This window comes from Crinia signifera, chromosome 4, assembly GCF_055691185.1.
Source record: "Crinia signifera chromosome 4, ASM5569118v1, whole genome shotgun sequence".
Taxonomy (NCBI): domain Eukaryota; kingdom Metazoa; phylum Chordata; class Amphibia; order Anura; family Myobatrachidae; genus Crinia; species Crinia signifera.
The window spans coordinates 337,735,915-337,753,334 of NC_139220.1; the positions used below are offsets into that span (position 1 = coordinate 337,735,915).

At 53.9% G+C, this 17,420-nt stretch overlaps 1 protein-coding gene across 1 annotated transcript in view; it reads right to left on the minus strand.

Moving 5' to 3' along the window:
• MPDU1 (mannose-P-dolichol utilization defect 1) overlaps positions 1 to 14,948 on the minus strand; it is a 29,636-nt gene extending 14,688 nt beyond the window's left edge. Inside the window, exons 1-5 of the mRNA XM_083185854.1 lie at positions 14,596 to 14,948; positions 11,107 to 11,172; positions 5,222 to 5,354; positions 2,040 to 2,125; positions 1,844 to 1,962 (exon numbers count right to left, since the gene is read on the minus strand). Of these exons, the coding sequence (XP_083041980.1) occupies positions 1,844 to 1,962; positions 2,040 to 2,125; positions 5,222 to 5,354; positions 11,107 to 11,172; positions 14,596 to 14,683 (492 nt within the window). The 5' untranslated portion in view covers positions 14,684 to 14,948. The remainder of the gene's footprint in view (positions 1 to 1,843; positions 1,963 to 2,039; positions 2,126 to 5,221; positions 5,355 to 11,106; positions 11,173 to 14,595) is intronic.
• Positions 14,949 to 17,420: the final 2,472 nt, after the last annotated feature.

Genomic DNA, 17,420 nt, shown 5'->3' on the forward strand with positions numbered 1-17,420 from the left:
GAAGGGAGCTGTGAGCCCGCCCCTCCCCCTGCAGGGTGACACAGACAGAAGGGAGCTGTGAGTCCGCCCCTCCCCCCTGCAGGGTGACACAGACAGAAGGGAGCTGTGAGCCCGCCCCTCCCCCCTGCAGGGTGACACAGACAGAAGGGAGCTGTGAGCCCGCCCCTCCCCCTGCAGGGTGACACAGACAGAAGGGAGCTGTGAGCCCGCCCCTCCCCCTGCAGGGTGACACAGACAGAAGGGAGCTGTGAGCCCGCCCCTCCCCCTGCAGGGTGACACAGACAGAAGGGAGCTATGAGCCTGCCCCTACCCCTGCATGGTGACACAGCCAGAAGGGAGCTGTGAGCCCACCCCTCCCCCTGCAGGGTGACACAGACAGAAGGGAGATATGATCCTGCCCCTCCCCCTGCAGGGTGACACAGACAGAAGGGAGCTATGAGCCCGCCCCTCCCCCTGCAGGGTGACAGACAGAAGGGAGCTATGAGCCCGCCCCTCCCCCTGCAGGGTGACACAGACAGAAGGGAGCTATGAGCCCACCCCTCCCCCTGCAGGGTGACACAGACAGAAGGGAGCTATGAGCCTGCCCCTCCCCCTGCAGGGTGACACAGACAGAAGGGAGCTATGAGCCCGCCCCTCCCCCTGCAGGGTGACACAGACAGAAGGGAGCTGTGAGCCCGCCCCTCCCCCTGCAGGGTGACACAGACAGAAGGGAGCTGTGAGCCCGCCCCTCCCCCTGCAGGGTGACACAGACAGAAGGGAGCTGTGAGCCCGCCCCTCCCCCTGCAGGGTGACACAGACAGAAGGGAGCTGTGAGCCCGCCCCTCCCCCTGCAGGGTGACACAGACAGAAGGGAGCTGTGAGCCCGCCCCTCCCCCTGCAGGGTGACACAGACAGAAGGGAGCTGTGAGCCCGCCCCTCCCCCTGCAGGGTGACACAGACAGAAGGGAGCTATGAGCCTGCCCCTACCCCTGCATGGTGACACAGCCAGAAGGGAGCTGTGAGCCCACCCCTCCCCCTGCAGGGTGACACAGACAGAAGGGAGCTATGAGCCTGCCCCTACCCCTGCAGGGTGATACAGATAGAAGGGAGCTATGAGCCCGTCCCTCCCCCTGCAGGGTGACACAGTGATACAGACAGAAGGGAGATATGATCCTGCCCCTCCCCCTGCAGGGTGACACAGACAGAAGGGGGCTATGAGCTTGTCCCTCCCCCTGCAGGGTGACAGACAGAAGGGAGATATGATCCTGCCCCTCCCCCTGCAGGGTGACACAGACAGAAGGGAGCTATGAGCCCGCCCCTCCCCCTGCAGGGTGACACAGACAGAAGGGAGCTATGAGCCCACCCCTCCCCCTGCAGGGTGACACAGACAGAAGGGAGCTATGAGCCTGCCCCTCCCCCTGCAGGGTGACACAGACAGAAGGGAGCTATGAGCCCGTCCCTCCCCCTGCAGGGTGACACAGACAGAAGGGAGCTATGATCCTGCCCTTCCCCCTGCAGGGTGATACAGATAGAAGGGAGCTATGGGCCTGCCCCTCCCCCTGCAGGGTGACACAGACAGAAGGGAGCTATGAGCCCACCCCTCCCCCTGCAGGGTGACACAGACAGAAGGGAGCTATGAGCCTGCCCCTCCCCCTGCAGGGTGACAGACAGAAGGGAGCTATGAGCCCGTCCCTCCCCCTGCAGGGTGATACAGATAGAAGGGAGCTATGAGCCTGCCCCCCCCCTGTAGGGTGACACAGACAGAAGGGAGATATGATCCTGCCCCTTCCCCTGTAGGGTGACACAGACAGAACTGAGCTAAGCGTTAGCCACACCTCCCCCCGGGGCGGCACGGTGCACTTACTCTGCTGACGATGACAGCTGGCATGGTGGTGGCCTGTAGGATGGTGACCAGGACCATTGGAATGACAGGAGACAGGAGGATGGCGATGAGGCAGAAGTACACACTGAGGAAGAGAACACCTAGGTAAGAGGAGAGCAGGAATAAGAAGCCGAGAATGGAGGGGATCAGGAGGAGACACAACAAGCAGCTCCCATACCCTGAGGTGTGCGTCCGCTCAGGTGCTGGATCAGAAATCCGATGATAAGAGTCTGTACCATGAGGAAGAGGACTTCACCCCACGCACTGCAAGAGATAGAGGAGAACGTGAGATGCACCCAAACATGGCGGCTGAGGACAGCGTGGCGACTGTCGCACCCTAACATGACAGCTGCCCGGTGTACTGCAGTTACCCCCCCATGTCCAGGTGTAACTAAGCCCCATTAGTGTAACGCAGCCTCCCATCGCTGTTACTCCGAGACCCAAAGAACTAATTACACCGTGCGGGGGCCTCATTCACTGGCTGATCCCAGGCTGCGTCTCACCTGATCACTGCAGTGCGGGGGTCTCATTCACTGGCTGATCCCAGGCTGCGTCTCACCTGATCACTGCAGTGCGGGGACCTCATTCACTGGCTGATCCCAGGCTGCGTCTCACCTGATCACTGCAGCGCGGGGGCCTCATTCACTGGCTGATCCCAGGCTGCGTCTCACCTGATCACTGCAGTGCGAGGGCCTCATTCACTGGCTGATCCCAGGCTGCGTCTCACCTGATCACTGCAGCGCGGGGGCCTCATTCACTGGCTGATCCCAGGCTGCGTCTCACCTGATCACTGCAGTGCGAGGGTCTCATTCACTGGCTGATCCCAGGCTGCATCTCACCTGATCACTGCAGCGCGAGGGCCTCATTTACTGGCTGATCCCAGGCTGCGTCTCACCTGATCACTGCAGTGCGGGGGCCTCATTCACTGGCTGATCCCAGGCTGCGTCTCACCTGATCACTGCAGCGCGAGGGCCTCATTCACTGGCTGATCCCAGGCTGCGTCTCACCTGATCACTGCAGTGTGGGGGCCTCATTCACTGGCTGATCCCAGGCTGCGTCTCACCTGATCACTGCAGTGCGGGGACCTCATTCACTGGCTGATCCCAGGCTGCGTCTCACCTGATCACTGCAGTGCGGGGGCCTCATTCACTGGCTGATCCCAGGCTGCGTCTCACCTGATCACTGCAGTGCGGGGACCTCATTCACTGGCTGATCCCCAGGCTGCGTCTCACCTGATCACTGCAGTGCGGGGACCTCATTCACTGGCTGATCCCAGGCTGCGTCTCACCTGATCACTGCAGTGCGGGGGTCTCATTCACTGGCTGATCCCAGGCTGCGTCTCACCTGATCACTGCAGTGCGGGGACCTCATTCACTGGCTGATCCCAGGCTGCGTCTCACCTGATCACTGCAGCGCGGGGGCCTCATTCACTGGCTGATCCCAGGCTGCGTCTCACCTGATCACTGCAGTGCGAGGGCCTCATTCACTGGCTGATCCCAGGCTGCGTCTCACCTGATCACTGCAGCGCGGGGGCCTCATTCACTGGCTGATCCCAGGCTGCGTCTCACCTGATCACTGCAGTGCGAGGGTCTCATTCACTGGCTGATCCCAGGCTGCATCTCACCTGATCACTGCAGCGCGAGGGCCTCATTTACTGGCTGATCCCAGGCTGCGTCTCACCTGATCACTGCAGTGCGGGGGCCTCATTCACTGGCTGATCCCAGGCTGCGTCTCACCTGATCACTGCAGCGCGAGGGCCTCATTCACTGGCTGATCCCAGGCTGCGTCTCACCTGATCACTGCAGTGTGGGGGCCTCATTCACTGGCTGATCCCAGGCTGCGTCTCACCTGATCACTGCAGTGCGGGGACCTCATTCACTGGCTGATCCCAGGCTGCGTCTCACCTGATCACTGCAGTGCGGGGGCCTCATTCACTGGCTGATCCCAGGCTGCGTCTCACCTGATCACTGCAGTGCGAGGGTCTCATTCACTGGCTGATCCCAGGCTGCGTCTCACCTGATCGCTGCAGTGCGGGGGCCTCATTCACTGGTTGATCCCAGGCTGCGTCTCACCTGATCACTGCAGCGCGAGGGCCTCATTCACTGGCTGATCCCAGGCTGCGTCTCACCTGATCACTGCAGCGCGAGGGCCTCATTCACTGGCTGATCCCAGGCTGCGTCTCACCAGATCACTGCAGTGCGAGGGCCTCATTTACTGGCTGATCCCAGGCTGCGTCTCACCTGATCACTGCAGCGCGAGGGCCTCATTTACTGGCTGATCCCAGGCTGCGTCTCACCTGATCACTGCAGTGTGGGGGCCTCATTCACTGGCTGATCCCAGGCTGCGTCTCACCTGATCACTGCAGTGTGGGGGCCTCATTCACTGGCTGATCCCAGGCTGCGTCTCACCTGATCACTGCAGCGCGGGGGCCTCATTCACTGGCTGATCCCAGGCTGCGTCTCACCTGATCACTGCAGTGCGGGGGCCTCATTCACTGGCTGATCCCAGGCTGCATCTCACCTGATCACTGCAGCGCGAGGGTCTCATTCACTGGCTGATCCCAGGCTGCGTCTCACCTGATCACTGCAGTGCGGGGGCCTCATTCACTGGCTGATCCCAGGCTGCGTCTCACCTGATCACTGCAGCGCGAGGGCCTCATTCACTGGCTGATCCCAGGCTGCGTCTCACCTGATCACTGCAGTGCGAGGGCCTCATTCACTGGCTGATCCCAGGCTGCGTCTCACCTGATCACTGCAGTGCGGGGGCCTCATTCACTGGCTGATCCCAGGCTGCGTCTTACCTGATCCCTATGGTGTAAGAGCCCCAGTCACTGGCTCACCCTCGGCTGTGAATAACCCGATCCCTACGGTGTAAGAGCCCCAGTCACTGGCTCACCCTCGGCTGTGAATAACCCGATCCCTACGGTGTAAGAGCCCCGGTCACCGGCTCACCCTCGGCTGTGAATAACCCGATCCCTACGGTGTAAGAGCCCCGGTCACTGGCTCACCCTCGGCTGTGAATAACCCGATCCCTACGGTGTAAGAGCCCCGGTCACCGGCTCACCCTCGGCTGTGGAAACCAGATCCCTACGGTGTAAGAGCCCCGGTCACTGGCTCACCCTCGGCTGTGAATAACCCGATCCCTACGGTGTCAGAGCCCCGGTCACTGGCTCACCCTCGGCTGTGAATAACCCGATCCCTACGGTGTAAGAGCCCCGGGTCACTGGCTCACCCTCGGCTGTGAATAACCCGATCCCTACGGTGTAAGAGTCCTGGTCACCGGCTCACCCTCGGCTGTGAATAACCCGATCCCTACGGTGTAAGAGCCCCGGTCACCGGCTCACCCTCGGCCGCGTCTCACCTGAACGGGAACCCATGTGTGATGCTGTAGATCATGGTGGCAGACAGTGCCAGCAGCTCCAAGAGGATGGACTGGAAGCTCAGGCCCTCTGCTGTGCCCGATCGCAGGAGCTTCACTATCTGTGGAACCTTGACTGGGAATAAGTGAAACAAAGGGACGGCAATGAGTAGGCAGCCTCCATACATGGAGTAATATCAGAGTGCTGGTCAGCTAGAAATGTATGGAGGGTGCAGTGAGGGGGATTTACCAGCAAGTGTCGCCACCAGCGGATGGGATACATGAACAAGGAATGCTCTCATTCAGGCATGTCCAAAGTCCAGCCCGGGGCCAATTGTGGCCCGCAGCCTCCGGCCAGAAGCGGGCGGCTGGAGGCTGACATGGGACACACAGCACAGCACTCTAGAGGTGGGACCCCGGCGAGCGCACCTTTACCTTGCTGGCTTGCTGTCTGTATCAGTGAGGGGGCGCCGGCTGCCATTGTGAGACGTGTTTGCCGTCTTTCAGATGAGTATGTGTCCAACTCCTGCTGCTGCACTCATATCCCCCTCCACCATGATCACAGTGACAGCAGTGTGCGGGGAGGGGGAGCAGCAAAGGGGAAGCTTGCTCCCGTAATATGCGGAGCGGAGAAGGGCGGCGGCGGGAGCCCAAGCATCTGTCTCCTGCAGGGGAATATACAGCGAAGGGAGGCAGTATGTGGTACATTCAGAGAAGGACGGCGGCGGCGGGAGCCCAAGCATCTGTCTCCTGCAGGGGAATATACAGCGAAGGGAGGCAGTATGTGGTACATTCAGAGAAGGGTGGGCAGGCTGGGGGACATAGTGAATGGGGGCATACAGTGAAAGGGGCAGAGTGGGGGACATACAGTGAATGGGGACAGGCTGGGGGACAAACAGTGAATGGGTCAGGCAGAGAATATACAGTGAAGGGGCACGCTGGGGGACATACAGTGAGTGGGGGCATGCTAGGGGCACATACAATGATTGGAGGCAGAGTTGGGGACCATTCTGATGTGATGAATGGTTCAAAGAAGGTCAGGCTGAATGGTCGGCCCCCACACATTTTCACGTCACCATATCTGGCCCTCTTTGCAAAAAGTTTGGACACCCCTGCTCTAATTGAAACAAATTGTGTTTGGCTGGAAAATAAAACCTGTAAAATAACATTTTCTATGCAGATACAGTCGCAATTATACACAGAATATAGGCATGCTGGATAACATTGTATTCAGAAGAAGCTGCTTGTGCACGTGATTCACATCCAATGCACACAATCTCTTGTACAGTACGTCAGCTGTTATGACCGCTCAGAAGTATTTTTACTATTAAGGTTGGAGATTCTTTTGGTTTCTGTCCCACTACAAGCTCATCATACAGACCAGGTCCTTACACTTAGTTCATACCACGCACTGATAGACACTGCATCGCTCACATCTATGGGAACCTAGACCTGTATTCTAGTTACTAAGCCAGAGAGAAGACTTTGTACCAATGTGCGTCTTACGTTACTTTATCTCCTCCAATCAACACGGCCAAATGATCCTGCCACCCCCAATCTGTATGCAGAGGAACGTTCCGCACCAGTCAGTGCTGTACCGACAGCTCATTGTGAGGCAGAAGGAAAATATCTGTAAACCTCCTTCATTTATAGATAACCCTTATCTGCAACAGCGGGACCTAGCAGGATCCTACCTCATAATCCAGCACGGGTGCCGGATGGGGTCCCGACAGTCGGGATCCCGAGCTGTCTGACTCCGGGCAGTCGGGATCCCGACGTCGGGATAATGACTGTCGGGATCCCGACTGTCGGAGTCCCATACCACACCCATCCAGCACACAGAGTGCAGCCACAGGAGTACAATGTACAGTGTACATAGTCAGATCTTATAGATCACCTCTCCTCTGAGGGGTGAATACTAGAGGTCACCTGACAGAGTAATCCAGCACACAGAGTGCAGCAACTATGTATTACAGATATGGTACATACAGGAGTACAGTGTACATAGTCAGATCTTATAGATCACCTCTCCTCTATGGGGTGAATACTAGAGGTCACCTGACAGAGTAGTGCAGCCACTATGTATTACAGATATGGTACATACAGGAGTACAATGTACAATGTCATAGAACACCTCTCCTCTATGGGGTGAATAATAGAGGTCACCTGACAGAGTAATCCAGGTGCACTGGGGCGCTCGCAGCTGACAAGGTTTTACAAGTAGATTTAGTGGTGCCGCACTTTGTTGTTTAAGCAGCTCTTAGAATTTTGGTTCATTGAGGGTTAAAGCGCTATAAATTTAAATAAAGTTAAATGAAGTAGTAGATTATATGAATAGCACTATGATTAAAGAGTACAATTAATGCAATATAAGTTTATAAAATAGTGTGAGTGGGACCTGTAAAGAAAAGATTAGTTGGTCTCAAGGTTTACACCCCTTTGGGGATAATGTATGAAAGGTGCTGGTGATTTACCATATTCCTCCGCTATCCCTGCATTGACCCGACGGTAACTCCAAGCTGATGTTGGGGCAAGGTACAGTTTGATCTCTGCCGCTGATGTGGTCTGCGGCCGTTACCTGCGGCCGCGGGCTTGAGATATGGGGCAGGTGTCAGGATGGCGTGCCGGTACTCTCCCTCCCGTCTTCTGCCGCTGATGTTGTTTGCGGCCGCGGGCTTGAGATGTGGGGCAGGTGTCAGCATAGCGTGATCCGATCTGATCGCATCGGGACTCGCACCTCACGGCTTATCCTGCCGTGTGTGCACACCTTTACTGTCCAGGCGTCACTCTGACCAGTAAGAGGTTAAATACAATTGTTGCCACTTACACATCAACAGTTGGCAACATAAATGCAGACCTGGGGATGTAGACACTCTCTCCGGTGTAAGCGTTATACATGCAGAGTGGCTTAACAATGCAAAGCAATATTATGAAATACACATTTGGAGTGTATGGTAAATAACACAAGGTCTGTTCGCAGTGCAGAGCCAATATGGGGAACATTAAGAATACCTGCAAGTGAGGAGACAATTCCCTCTGTCAGCAGCGCGAACTAGCGCAGGAACCAATGGCGCGTCAGACACACAGACTGTGTCCTGTTCCTGAGCGTGTCTCCTCGCCGGCTGTGATGCTGGTGCAGGGAGAGATACAAAAACAGGCGGGCGGGTGCCGCACGGGGTAATGCGTCCGCGTGTCGCCGGACTCTTGTCGCCGCCAAGAGCTTACCGGAGAGAGAAGAGAGTTGGTCCGTGTGGCTGGGTTTCCCCCTGACGTCAGATGACACGTGTTTGACTTGTTTATACATAGACTTCAACTCTATTGGGATTCTCCACAATACTCAGATGTCGATATAATTTACAAGTATCTTCGTTGAATAAGAGTCACTATATTCTATGTATGACACCCTTGTGGATTTTGCTATCATTAGGTATTCACATCAGCTAACAAAGACCTCATTTACCCCTGTACGTACCACAGTACACAGCACGTCCCATTGCTGGCACGGTGGATACATTGTGCAGTATTCAATGCCGGTGCGAGCGGCCGGCGAGGGGGTTAAACTGCGAGGATCACAGAAAACCAGTGATCCTCGCAGTTTAACCCCCGCGCCGGCCGCTCGCACTATGCAACGTTCCGGGGGAATCCTCGCAGTCACAGAACGGCGAAGATTCCCCTAAACTGCGAGAGCCGCGGCTAGTGCAGCAAACTCGCTGTAATTAGCCTCGGCTCTCGCAGCTTTTGGAGGCACATTCGCAAATTCCCCCTCGCTCAAAAAACGGAGCGAGGGGGAATTTGCGAATGAGGGGGGTCAGTTGAAAATTGACAGGGTGAGCGGTGACTGCGAGCAAAAAGTCCTGCTCGCAGTCACCGCTCGCCCACGGCATTGAATATATGCCATTGTGGACACCCAAGCAGTGGGCACATTCCTTCTTCTTGTGAATTATTTCCACATCTCACTTGTTCCGAGCTTACTTCCGTCTACCCCCTGGACTCAATCAATCTCTCATTCACCTAAATGATACCAGAGGAAAAGCAGAAGTGATACTTGGCTCCTAGTACCATTTTGGGGCTCTCTCATCTGTTGATTATATACGGCCATACATCACTGTGCCGCCTGGTCCCACCCAAACTCAGCAGCTAAGCAGTGACTGGCTGGATCAGTACCTCTTGGGAGACCACCAGGGAATATCCAGTGCTGTATCCACATCCAGACAGCAAGTGCCTACAAAGAGCATTCTTCTGTCCTGCTTAAAACTCTCATTCAACCCTATGCAATCCAAACCTGGGAATAACATCAACCTTTGGTCCTCGAACAAGAATTATTGTGATAAACGGTATAAGACAATTTCCAACATTTGCTAATTCATACAATTTATTCCTCATTCTTTGTTTTAAAACCATCAGTGGCTGGGCTTACCCTGCAATCATTTTCGCCTACTATATTGATATTATACGATTAACTATCGTTTGTCATGTATATCCAGAAATTAATGTGTTTTTACACTTACAAGTGTATATTATATGTTAAATTTTGCAAACTTTTACACATTTAAAATTTGTGACGTATTTTTTATATATGAATAAATAAAGGTTCAATTTTATTTCACCCATCTTACATTCTCTTCACGTACTTATTTCTAAAGTGTGCCCCAAAAACCCTTTGTGTTCTTCCTGCATCTGTCTTACACACTTTTGTTGATTCAGTTATTCTGCTGAACCTTTTTTGGGAGCACCACCAACCAAGTACCCCTCACGAATACTTTCTCATGGTAAGGTCTTATGTTGGTTCTTTCTAGATCATTAACACATATTTATCAGTAATTGTACTCGGCCTGTGACAATCCCTCCAATTACTGCATAGAATCAGGCTGATCGGGGGCGGAGCTGATGTCACATGTTTTTCCCAGACACTCCCAGAAAATGTCTGGTACCACCCCCAAATGTCAGCTTCCCGTTAATCACCTTGCGACCGACCAATAATTAGCAGGCTTTTATCGCAGGACGTCCTTGTGCAGGCATAGTATGGGCTGTAGGCATGCGCAGCCTACAGGTAATCATATGGCCTGCAAAGTCACAGCCGTGCCATCTGGCGTGCACAGTCACAGCCGTGCCATCTGGCGTGCAAAGTCACAGCCGTGCCATCTGGCCTGCACAGTCACAGCCGTGCCATCTGGCCTGCACAGTCACAGCCGTGCCATCTGGCCTGCAAAGTCACAGCCGTGCCATCTGGCCTGCACAGTCACAGCCGTGCCATCTGGCCTGAATTAGATCCCATGATTCTGTGAGATTGACAGCTGCTGTATCAATCACTATACACTTTTAAATAAATCGGTCAAATCGTTTTTCTGGGGGATTAGAGACTTGTGGTTTCCAGGTGATGATGGCGTATATAACAATGTCCCACAGAGCGGCCAGTTATCAGTATACGGCAATGTCCCACAGAGCGGGCGGTTATCAGTATACGACAACGTCCCACAGAGCGGCCGGTTATCAGTATACGGCAACGTCCCACAGAGCGGCCAGTTATCAGTATACGGCAACATCCCACAGGGCGGCCAGTTATCAGTATACGGCAACGTCCCACAGAGCGGCCAGTTATCAGTATACGGCAACGCCCCACAGAGCGGCCAGTTATCAGTATACGGCAACGCCCCACAGAGCGGCCAGTTATCAGTATACGGCAACGTCCCACAGAGCGGCCAGTTATCAGTATACGGCAACGCCCCACAGAGCGGCCAGTTATCAGTATACGGCAACGCCCCACAGAGCGGCCAGTTATCAGTATACGGTATTAGAACACTATGGTGGAACTAGCTGTAGTTACTGGGTTGCAGTATCAGTACAATGCATTGGATATAGACTGTGATACATTAATAATTAGGACTCACCCATTACAGAACCGATAATTATCCCAATTCCCAGAATCTTACTGAGGAGAATTTTCAGACATGGAACTAGAAAGAAGAAAGAGAAGCATGATATGTACATTACCTGTATACTGTACATCACCTGTATACTGTACATCACCAGCTACTCAGCACCTGTAGTCCTATCTGTATATTGTACATCACCTGTATACTGTACATCACCTGTATACTGTACATCACCAGCTACTCAGCACCTGTAGTCCTATCTGTATATTGTACATCACCTGTATACTGCACATCACCAGCTACTCAGCCTCCAAATATAATCACTAGATAATATACCTCCAGCTCTTCCATGTCTGCGATATGCCCATCATCCCTCATTACGCCACCTATCAGACAGCCATAAAATGACATGATCCCATTCGCACATAATTGTCATGTACTTCTACCTCCATCAGTCAGGTTCCTCCCCGTCCCACCAGTAGGCATGTTATCCCATCACTACCAATATCTCATTACCCCTCCTACCTCCATCAGTCAGGTTCCTCCCCGTTCCACCAGTAGGCACGTTATCCCATCACTATCGATATCTCATTACCCCTCCTACCTCCATCAGTCAGGTTCCCCCCGTCCCGCCAGTAGGCACGTTATCCCATCACTATCGATATCTCATTACCCCTCCCATCTCCATGTCAGGTTCCTCCTCGTCCCACCAGTAGGCACACGTTATCCCATCACTACCGATATCTCATTACCCCTCCTACCTCCATCAGTCAGGTTGCTCCTCGTCCCACCAGTAGGCACACGTTATCCCATCACTACCGTTATCTCATTACCCCTCCCATCTTTATCAGTCAGGTTGCTCCTCGTCCCACCAGTAGGCACAAGTTATCCCATCACTACCGTTATCTCATTATCCCTCCCACCTCCATCAGTCAGGTTCCTCCCCATCCCACCAGTAGGCACACGTTATCCCATCACTACAGATATCTCATTACCCCTCCCATCTCCATCAGTCAGGTTCCTCCCCGTCCCACCAGTACCGATATCTCATTACCCCTCCTACCGCCATCAGTCAGGTTCCTCTCCGTCCCACCAGTAGGCACACATTATCCCATCACTACCGATATCTCATTACCCCTCCCATCTCCATCAGTCAGGTTCCTCTCCATCCCACCAGTAGGCACACGTTATCCCATCACTACAGATATCTCATTACCCCTCCCATCTCCATCAGTCAGGTTCCTCCCCGTCCCACCAGTACCGATATCTCATTACCCCTCCTACCGCCATCAGTCAGGTTCCTCTCCGTCCCACCAGTAGGCACACATTATCCCATCACTACCGATATCTCATTACCCCTCCCATCTCCATCAGTCAGGTTCCTCCCCATCCCACCAGTAGGCACACGTTATCCCATCACTGCCGATATCTCATTACCCCTCCTACCTCCATCAGTCAGGTTCCTCCCCATCCCACAAGTAGGCATGTTATCCCATCACTACAGATATCTCATTACCCCTCCTACCTCCATCAGTCAGGTTCCTCCCGTCCCACCAGTAGGCACACGTTAACCCATCACTACTGATATCTCATTACCCCTCCTACCTCCATCAGTCAGGTTCCTCCCCGTCCCACCAGTAGGCACACGTTATCCCATCACTACCGATATCTCATTACCCCTCCTACCTCCATCAGTCAGGTTCCTCCCCGTCCCACCAGTAGGCACATGTTATCCCATCACTGCCGATATCTCATTACTCCTCCTACCTCCATCAGTCAGGTTCCTCCCTATCCCACCAGTAGGCACACGTTATCCCATCACTACAGATATCTCATTACCCCTCCTACCTCCATCAGTCAGGTTCCTCCCCGTCCCACCAGTAGGCACACGTTATCCCATCACTGCCGATATCTCATTTCACCTCCTACCTCCATCAGTCAGGTTCCTCCCCGTCCCACCAGTAGGCACACGTTATCCCATCACTGCCGATATCTCATTACCCCTCCTACCTCCATCAGTCAGGTTCCTCCCCGTCCCACCAGTAGGCACACGTTATCCCATCACTGCCGATATCTCATTACCTCTCCTACCTCCATCAGTCAGGTTCCTCCCCGTCCCACCAGTAGGCACACGTTATCCCATCACTGCCGATATCTCAATACCCCTCCCATCTCCATCAGTCAGGTTCCTCCCCGTCCCACCAGTAGGCACACGTTATCCCATCACTACCGATATCTCATTACCCCTCCTACCTCCATCAGTCAGGTTCCTCCCCGTCCCACCAGTAGGCACATGTTATCCCATCACTGCCGATATCTCATTACTCCTCCTACCTCCATCAGTCAGGTTCCTCCCTATCCCACCAGTAGGCACACGTTATCCCATCACTACAGATATCTCATTACCCCTCCCATCTCCATCAGTCAGGTTCCTCCCCGTCCCACCAGTAGGCACACGTTATCCCATCACTACAGATATCTCATTACCCCTCCTACCTCCATCAGTCAGGTTCCTCCCCGTCCCACCAGTAGGCACACGTTATTCCATCACTGCCGATATCTCATTACCCCTCCTACCTCCATCAGTCAGGTTCCTCCCCGTCACACCAGTAGGCACACGTTATCCCATCACTGCCGATATCTCATTACCCCTCCCATCTCCATCAGTCAGGTTCCTCCCCGTCCCACCAGTAGGCACACGTTATCCCATCACTGCCGATATCTCATTACCCCTCCCATCTCCATCAGTCAGGTTCCTCCCCGTCCCACCAGTAGGCACACGTTATCCCATCACTACCGATATCTCATTACCCCTCCTACCTCCATCAGTCAGGTTCCTCCCCGTCCCACCAGTAGGCACACGGTATCCCATCACTGCCGATATCTCATTACCCCTCCTACCTCCATCAGTCAGGTTCCTCCCCGTCCCACCAGTAGGCACACGTTATCCCATCACTACAGATATCTCATTACCCCTCCTACCTCCATCAGTCAGGTTGCTCCCCGCCCCACCAGTAGGCACATGTTATCCCATCACTGCCGATATCTCATTACCCCTCCTACCTCCATCAGGTGTCCTTCACCAGCTGGCATTCCATCCTATGTCCATCACTGCCAATAACTCATTACCCCATCAGTCAGGTCTCTCACTGGCTGGCATGCCATCCTATGACCATCATTGCCTATATCTCATTACCCCTCCCATCTCCATCAGTCAGGTCCCTCACCCACTGGCGTGCCAGCCTATGCCCATCACTGCCAATATCGCATTACCCCTCCAGCCCCCATCAGTCAGGTCCCTCACCTGCTGGCATGCCAGCCTATGCCCATCACTGCCAATCTCTGAAGCTCTTCTAACACCCCAGAATACTCTAACCCTGTACTGAGCCCAGTAGGGTGGGTGCAGTTTGGGCTGGGGGTAAGCAGCAGAGGACCTTGATGAGGAAGGAGTGAAGTAGCAGTTGCCCTAAGGGGGGTATTTAGCAGCTGCCCCGTCCCCCATACCGTGCAGCAGGTTATAGTCCAGGAAGAACTCCTCATAGCAGCTGTCAGGGAGAATCCCCGGGACCAGCAGAACCCGCAGCGCCTCCATATTCCCCGCTGTCTCTGTACTGCACTGCAGTCGGTCTGTGACACTTCCTGGTCCACACAGCTTTGCCCCCAGATCCGTCCCCTCTATCCCGCCATCTTGAATGGGGCAGCCGGAAGTTCCACCATTACAAGTGTGGGCAGCGAGTAACTTCCGTACAGCTGCCTTGGCGGCGGGTCGCGTCGTTTGCCCGTGCTACAACAAGGGCGTCGTTATAGCAGCCCTGCGCCCGCTGGTGTGCTGACGGTGCTCACCCGGGCGCAGTGAGGTGGCGTCGTGTTAGAAAAAGGCGGGAAGCCAATGCACGCCCCTCCCCCTGCAGCCGCCGGGCCTTAGTGTCGTTTCCAGGGCAACGCCAGTGGCGGGAAAGCGCCCTGAGAGGGATGTGTGAGAGGGGCAGGGGGCATCTGTGCCGAGGACTGGAGGAGACTGAGGAGAGGGGCCTGTGGCAGTGGGCCGGGGAGGACTTGTCAGAAGAAAGGACAAATTGTGACTCGGGAAGATGGAGGCCACATCATAGTGGGGTGCGCTGGTCATGGGGGCAAGATCCCCAGTCCCTGGTGGACAAGAAGCCACGGACAGAGGGCACGCGTGAAAAACCAACCTACAAGGAGGAGAGGTTCTGTCACCGCCCACAGACCGAGAGTCGGGATCTCACAGTCAAGCATTGCCGGGCATGGAACCTCCACGATGGATATAGCAGTCCAAGTCAGCCCATAGGAATATCCACGTCGGATACATTTCAGGAGCTCTTCTTGAAAAGCCACCAAGTTGTTGGATCTGCAAGGCCGCAAAGTAGAGGTACAAGAGAGGAACAGAAGAGGCATAGCTTGGTTTCAAACATTGCAGTTGGTCCTGGCCTTCAACAGGGCAGATCCGATGGCAGTCAGAGGCAAAGTGAGGCCGGAGGTATTGGTGTGTTGTCACAAGTTGATTCTGATGCTCTTCCCGATCTTTGCGCAGGGACTATTGCCCTCTGCTCCCTCTACTATGTTCGCCTTCTGAAAGAACGACAGCTCAGGGAATCTGAACGGCGAAGGAGATTTTTTATTTTCCGTCGCACTAGATCGAGGGAGCGACTCCGTTTTGTTGTTCTATACCTCTCAGGAGCATTAAGTGGTAGAGAACTGTCCTCAGCACCTGCACCCATTACAGAGTGGGCAGGGCAGGACCCACGAATTTGGAGCAAAGTCCACCCTTCAGCCTTGTGGAACACGGTGATTGAAAAAACTTTCTCAAACTTTGACTGGACTGAGAGTTTTCGCATGACAAAATCAACATTTGATTACCTCTGTGACCAGCTACGACCAGCCATTCAGAGGATGGATTCAAACATGCGCCGAGCCATCCCAGCGGAGGTGAGGTTGGCCATGACACTGTGGCGCCTTGGGTCCTCATGTGAATACCGTACCATTGAAAGAATCTTTGGAGTTTCACGTTCCACCATATGCAAGATTGTTTGTGACGTATGTGAGGCAGTAGTCTTCCTTCTTACCCCCAAGTACATATCTGTCCCTCAAGGAGACGTTCTTGAAGATATACTTCGAGGATTCGAACACCGCCACGGCTTACCACAGTTAGCTGGTTTGATTGGAGCATTTCATGTTCCTATACATGCCCCTAATGAATTCTCTGGTCAATATTGCAATACCAAAGGTTGGCATTCTGTGGTTCTCCAGGCAGTGGTGGACTCTGATTATTGTTTTTGGGACTTAAACTTTGGCTGCCCTGGAAACTTGTCTAACTCTCAAGTTTTGTTGGCATCCGAGCTTTACGAGTGGGGCACAGATGGAACCCTGTTTCCCAGCTTTACCAGGTGTGTGGATGGAGTGGAGGTACCCATACATTTATTAGGACCACGTTCATATCCCTTACTCCCATGGCTTATGACTCCCTTTGGAGAAGAGTCATGTCCAGAACATAGAGATCTAAATAAGCACTTTTTATCTGCCCTGAGTGAAACACAAGTGGCTTTTGGACGTCTCAAGAGCCGTTGGCGTTGCCTGTTAAAGCGCAATGACACAGATATTTCTTTCTTGCCAACTTTGGTTGCAGCGTGCTGCACTCTCCACAATATCTGTGAGTGCCATGGAGATCCCTTTGATGAGCACTGGATGCAAGATGCTACTGAGGAAGCATTGGAGCAGCCCAGTGAATTTGAGGAGGATGACTTGATAGCAGAGGGAATGTCAGAGGAGATTCGCAGTGCTCTTGCACATACCCTACATGCACGCAGTGGGCATTAGGTTAAATGTTGGGTATGGGTCGTAGAGTCGACACATATTAGGTTGTGATGCATTGTGTCGACCGCAGGAGGTCAACGTGGCTTAGGTCGACACTTGAAATAGGTCAACAGGGTTGGAAGGTGGACACAAGCATTAGGTCGACAGTGGCTAGGTCAATAGTCAAAAGCTAAACATGAGTTTTTCAATTTTTTGTTCCGAATGTCGACATGGACACCGTCGTAGTGTACCACGTCCCCTCGCATGGCTCACTGCTCCTGCCATGCCTAGGGCACGGTGCTTCGCTACTCTTGGCGTTCTATTCTGCCTCCACGCCCTAGTGCATGGGTCTTTAACCTATGGCCCTCCAGATGTTGTGAAACTACATCGTCCAGCATGCATTGCCACATTTTTTCCTATAAGAGCATGCCAAAGCTGTCAGGGCATGCTGGGACATGTAGTTTCACAACATCTGGAGGGCCACAGGTTGAAGACCTGTGCTAGTGGATGGCAGGACA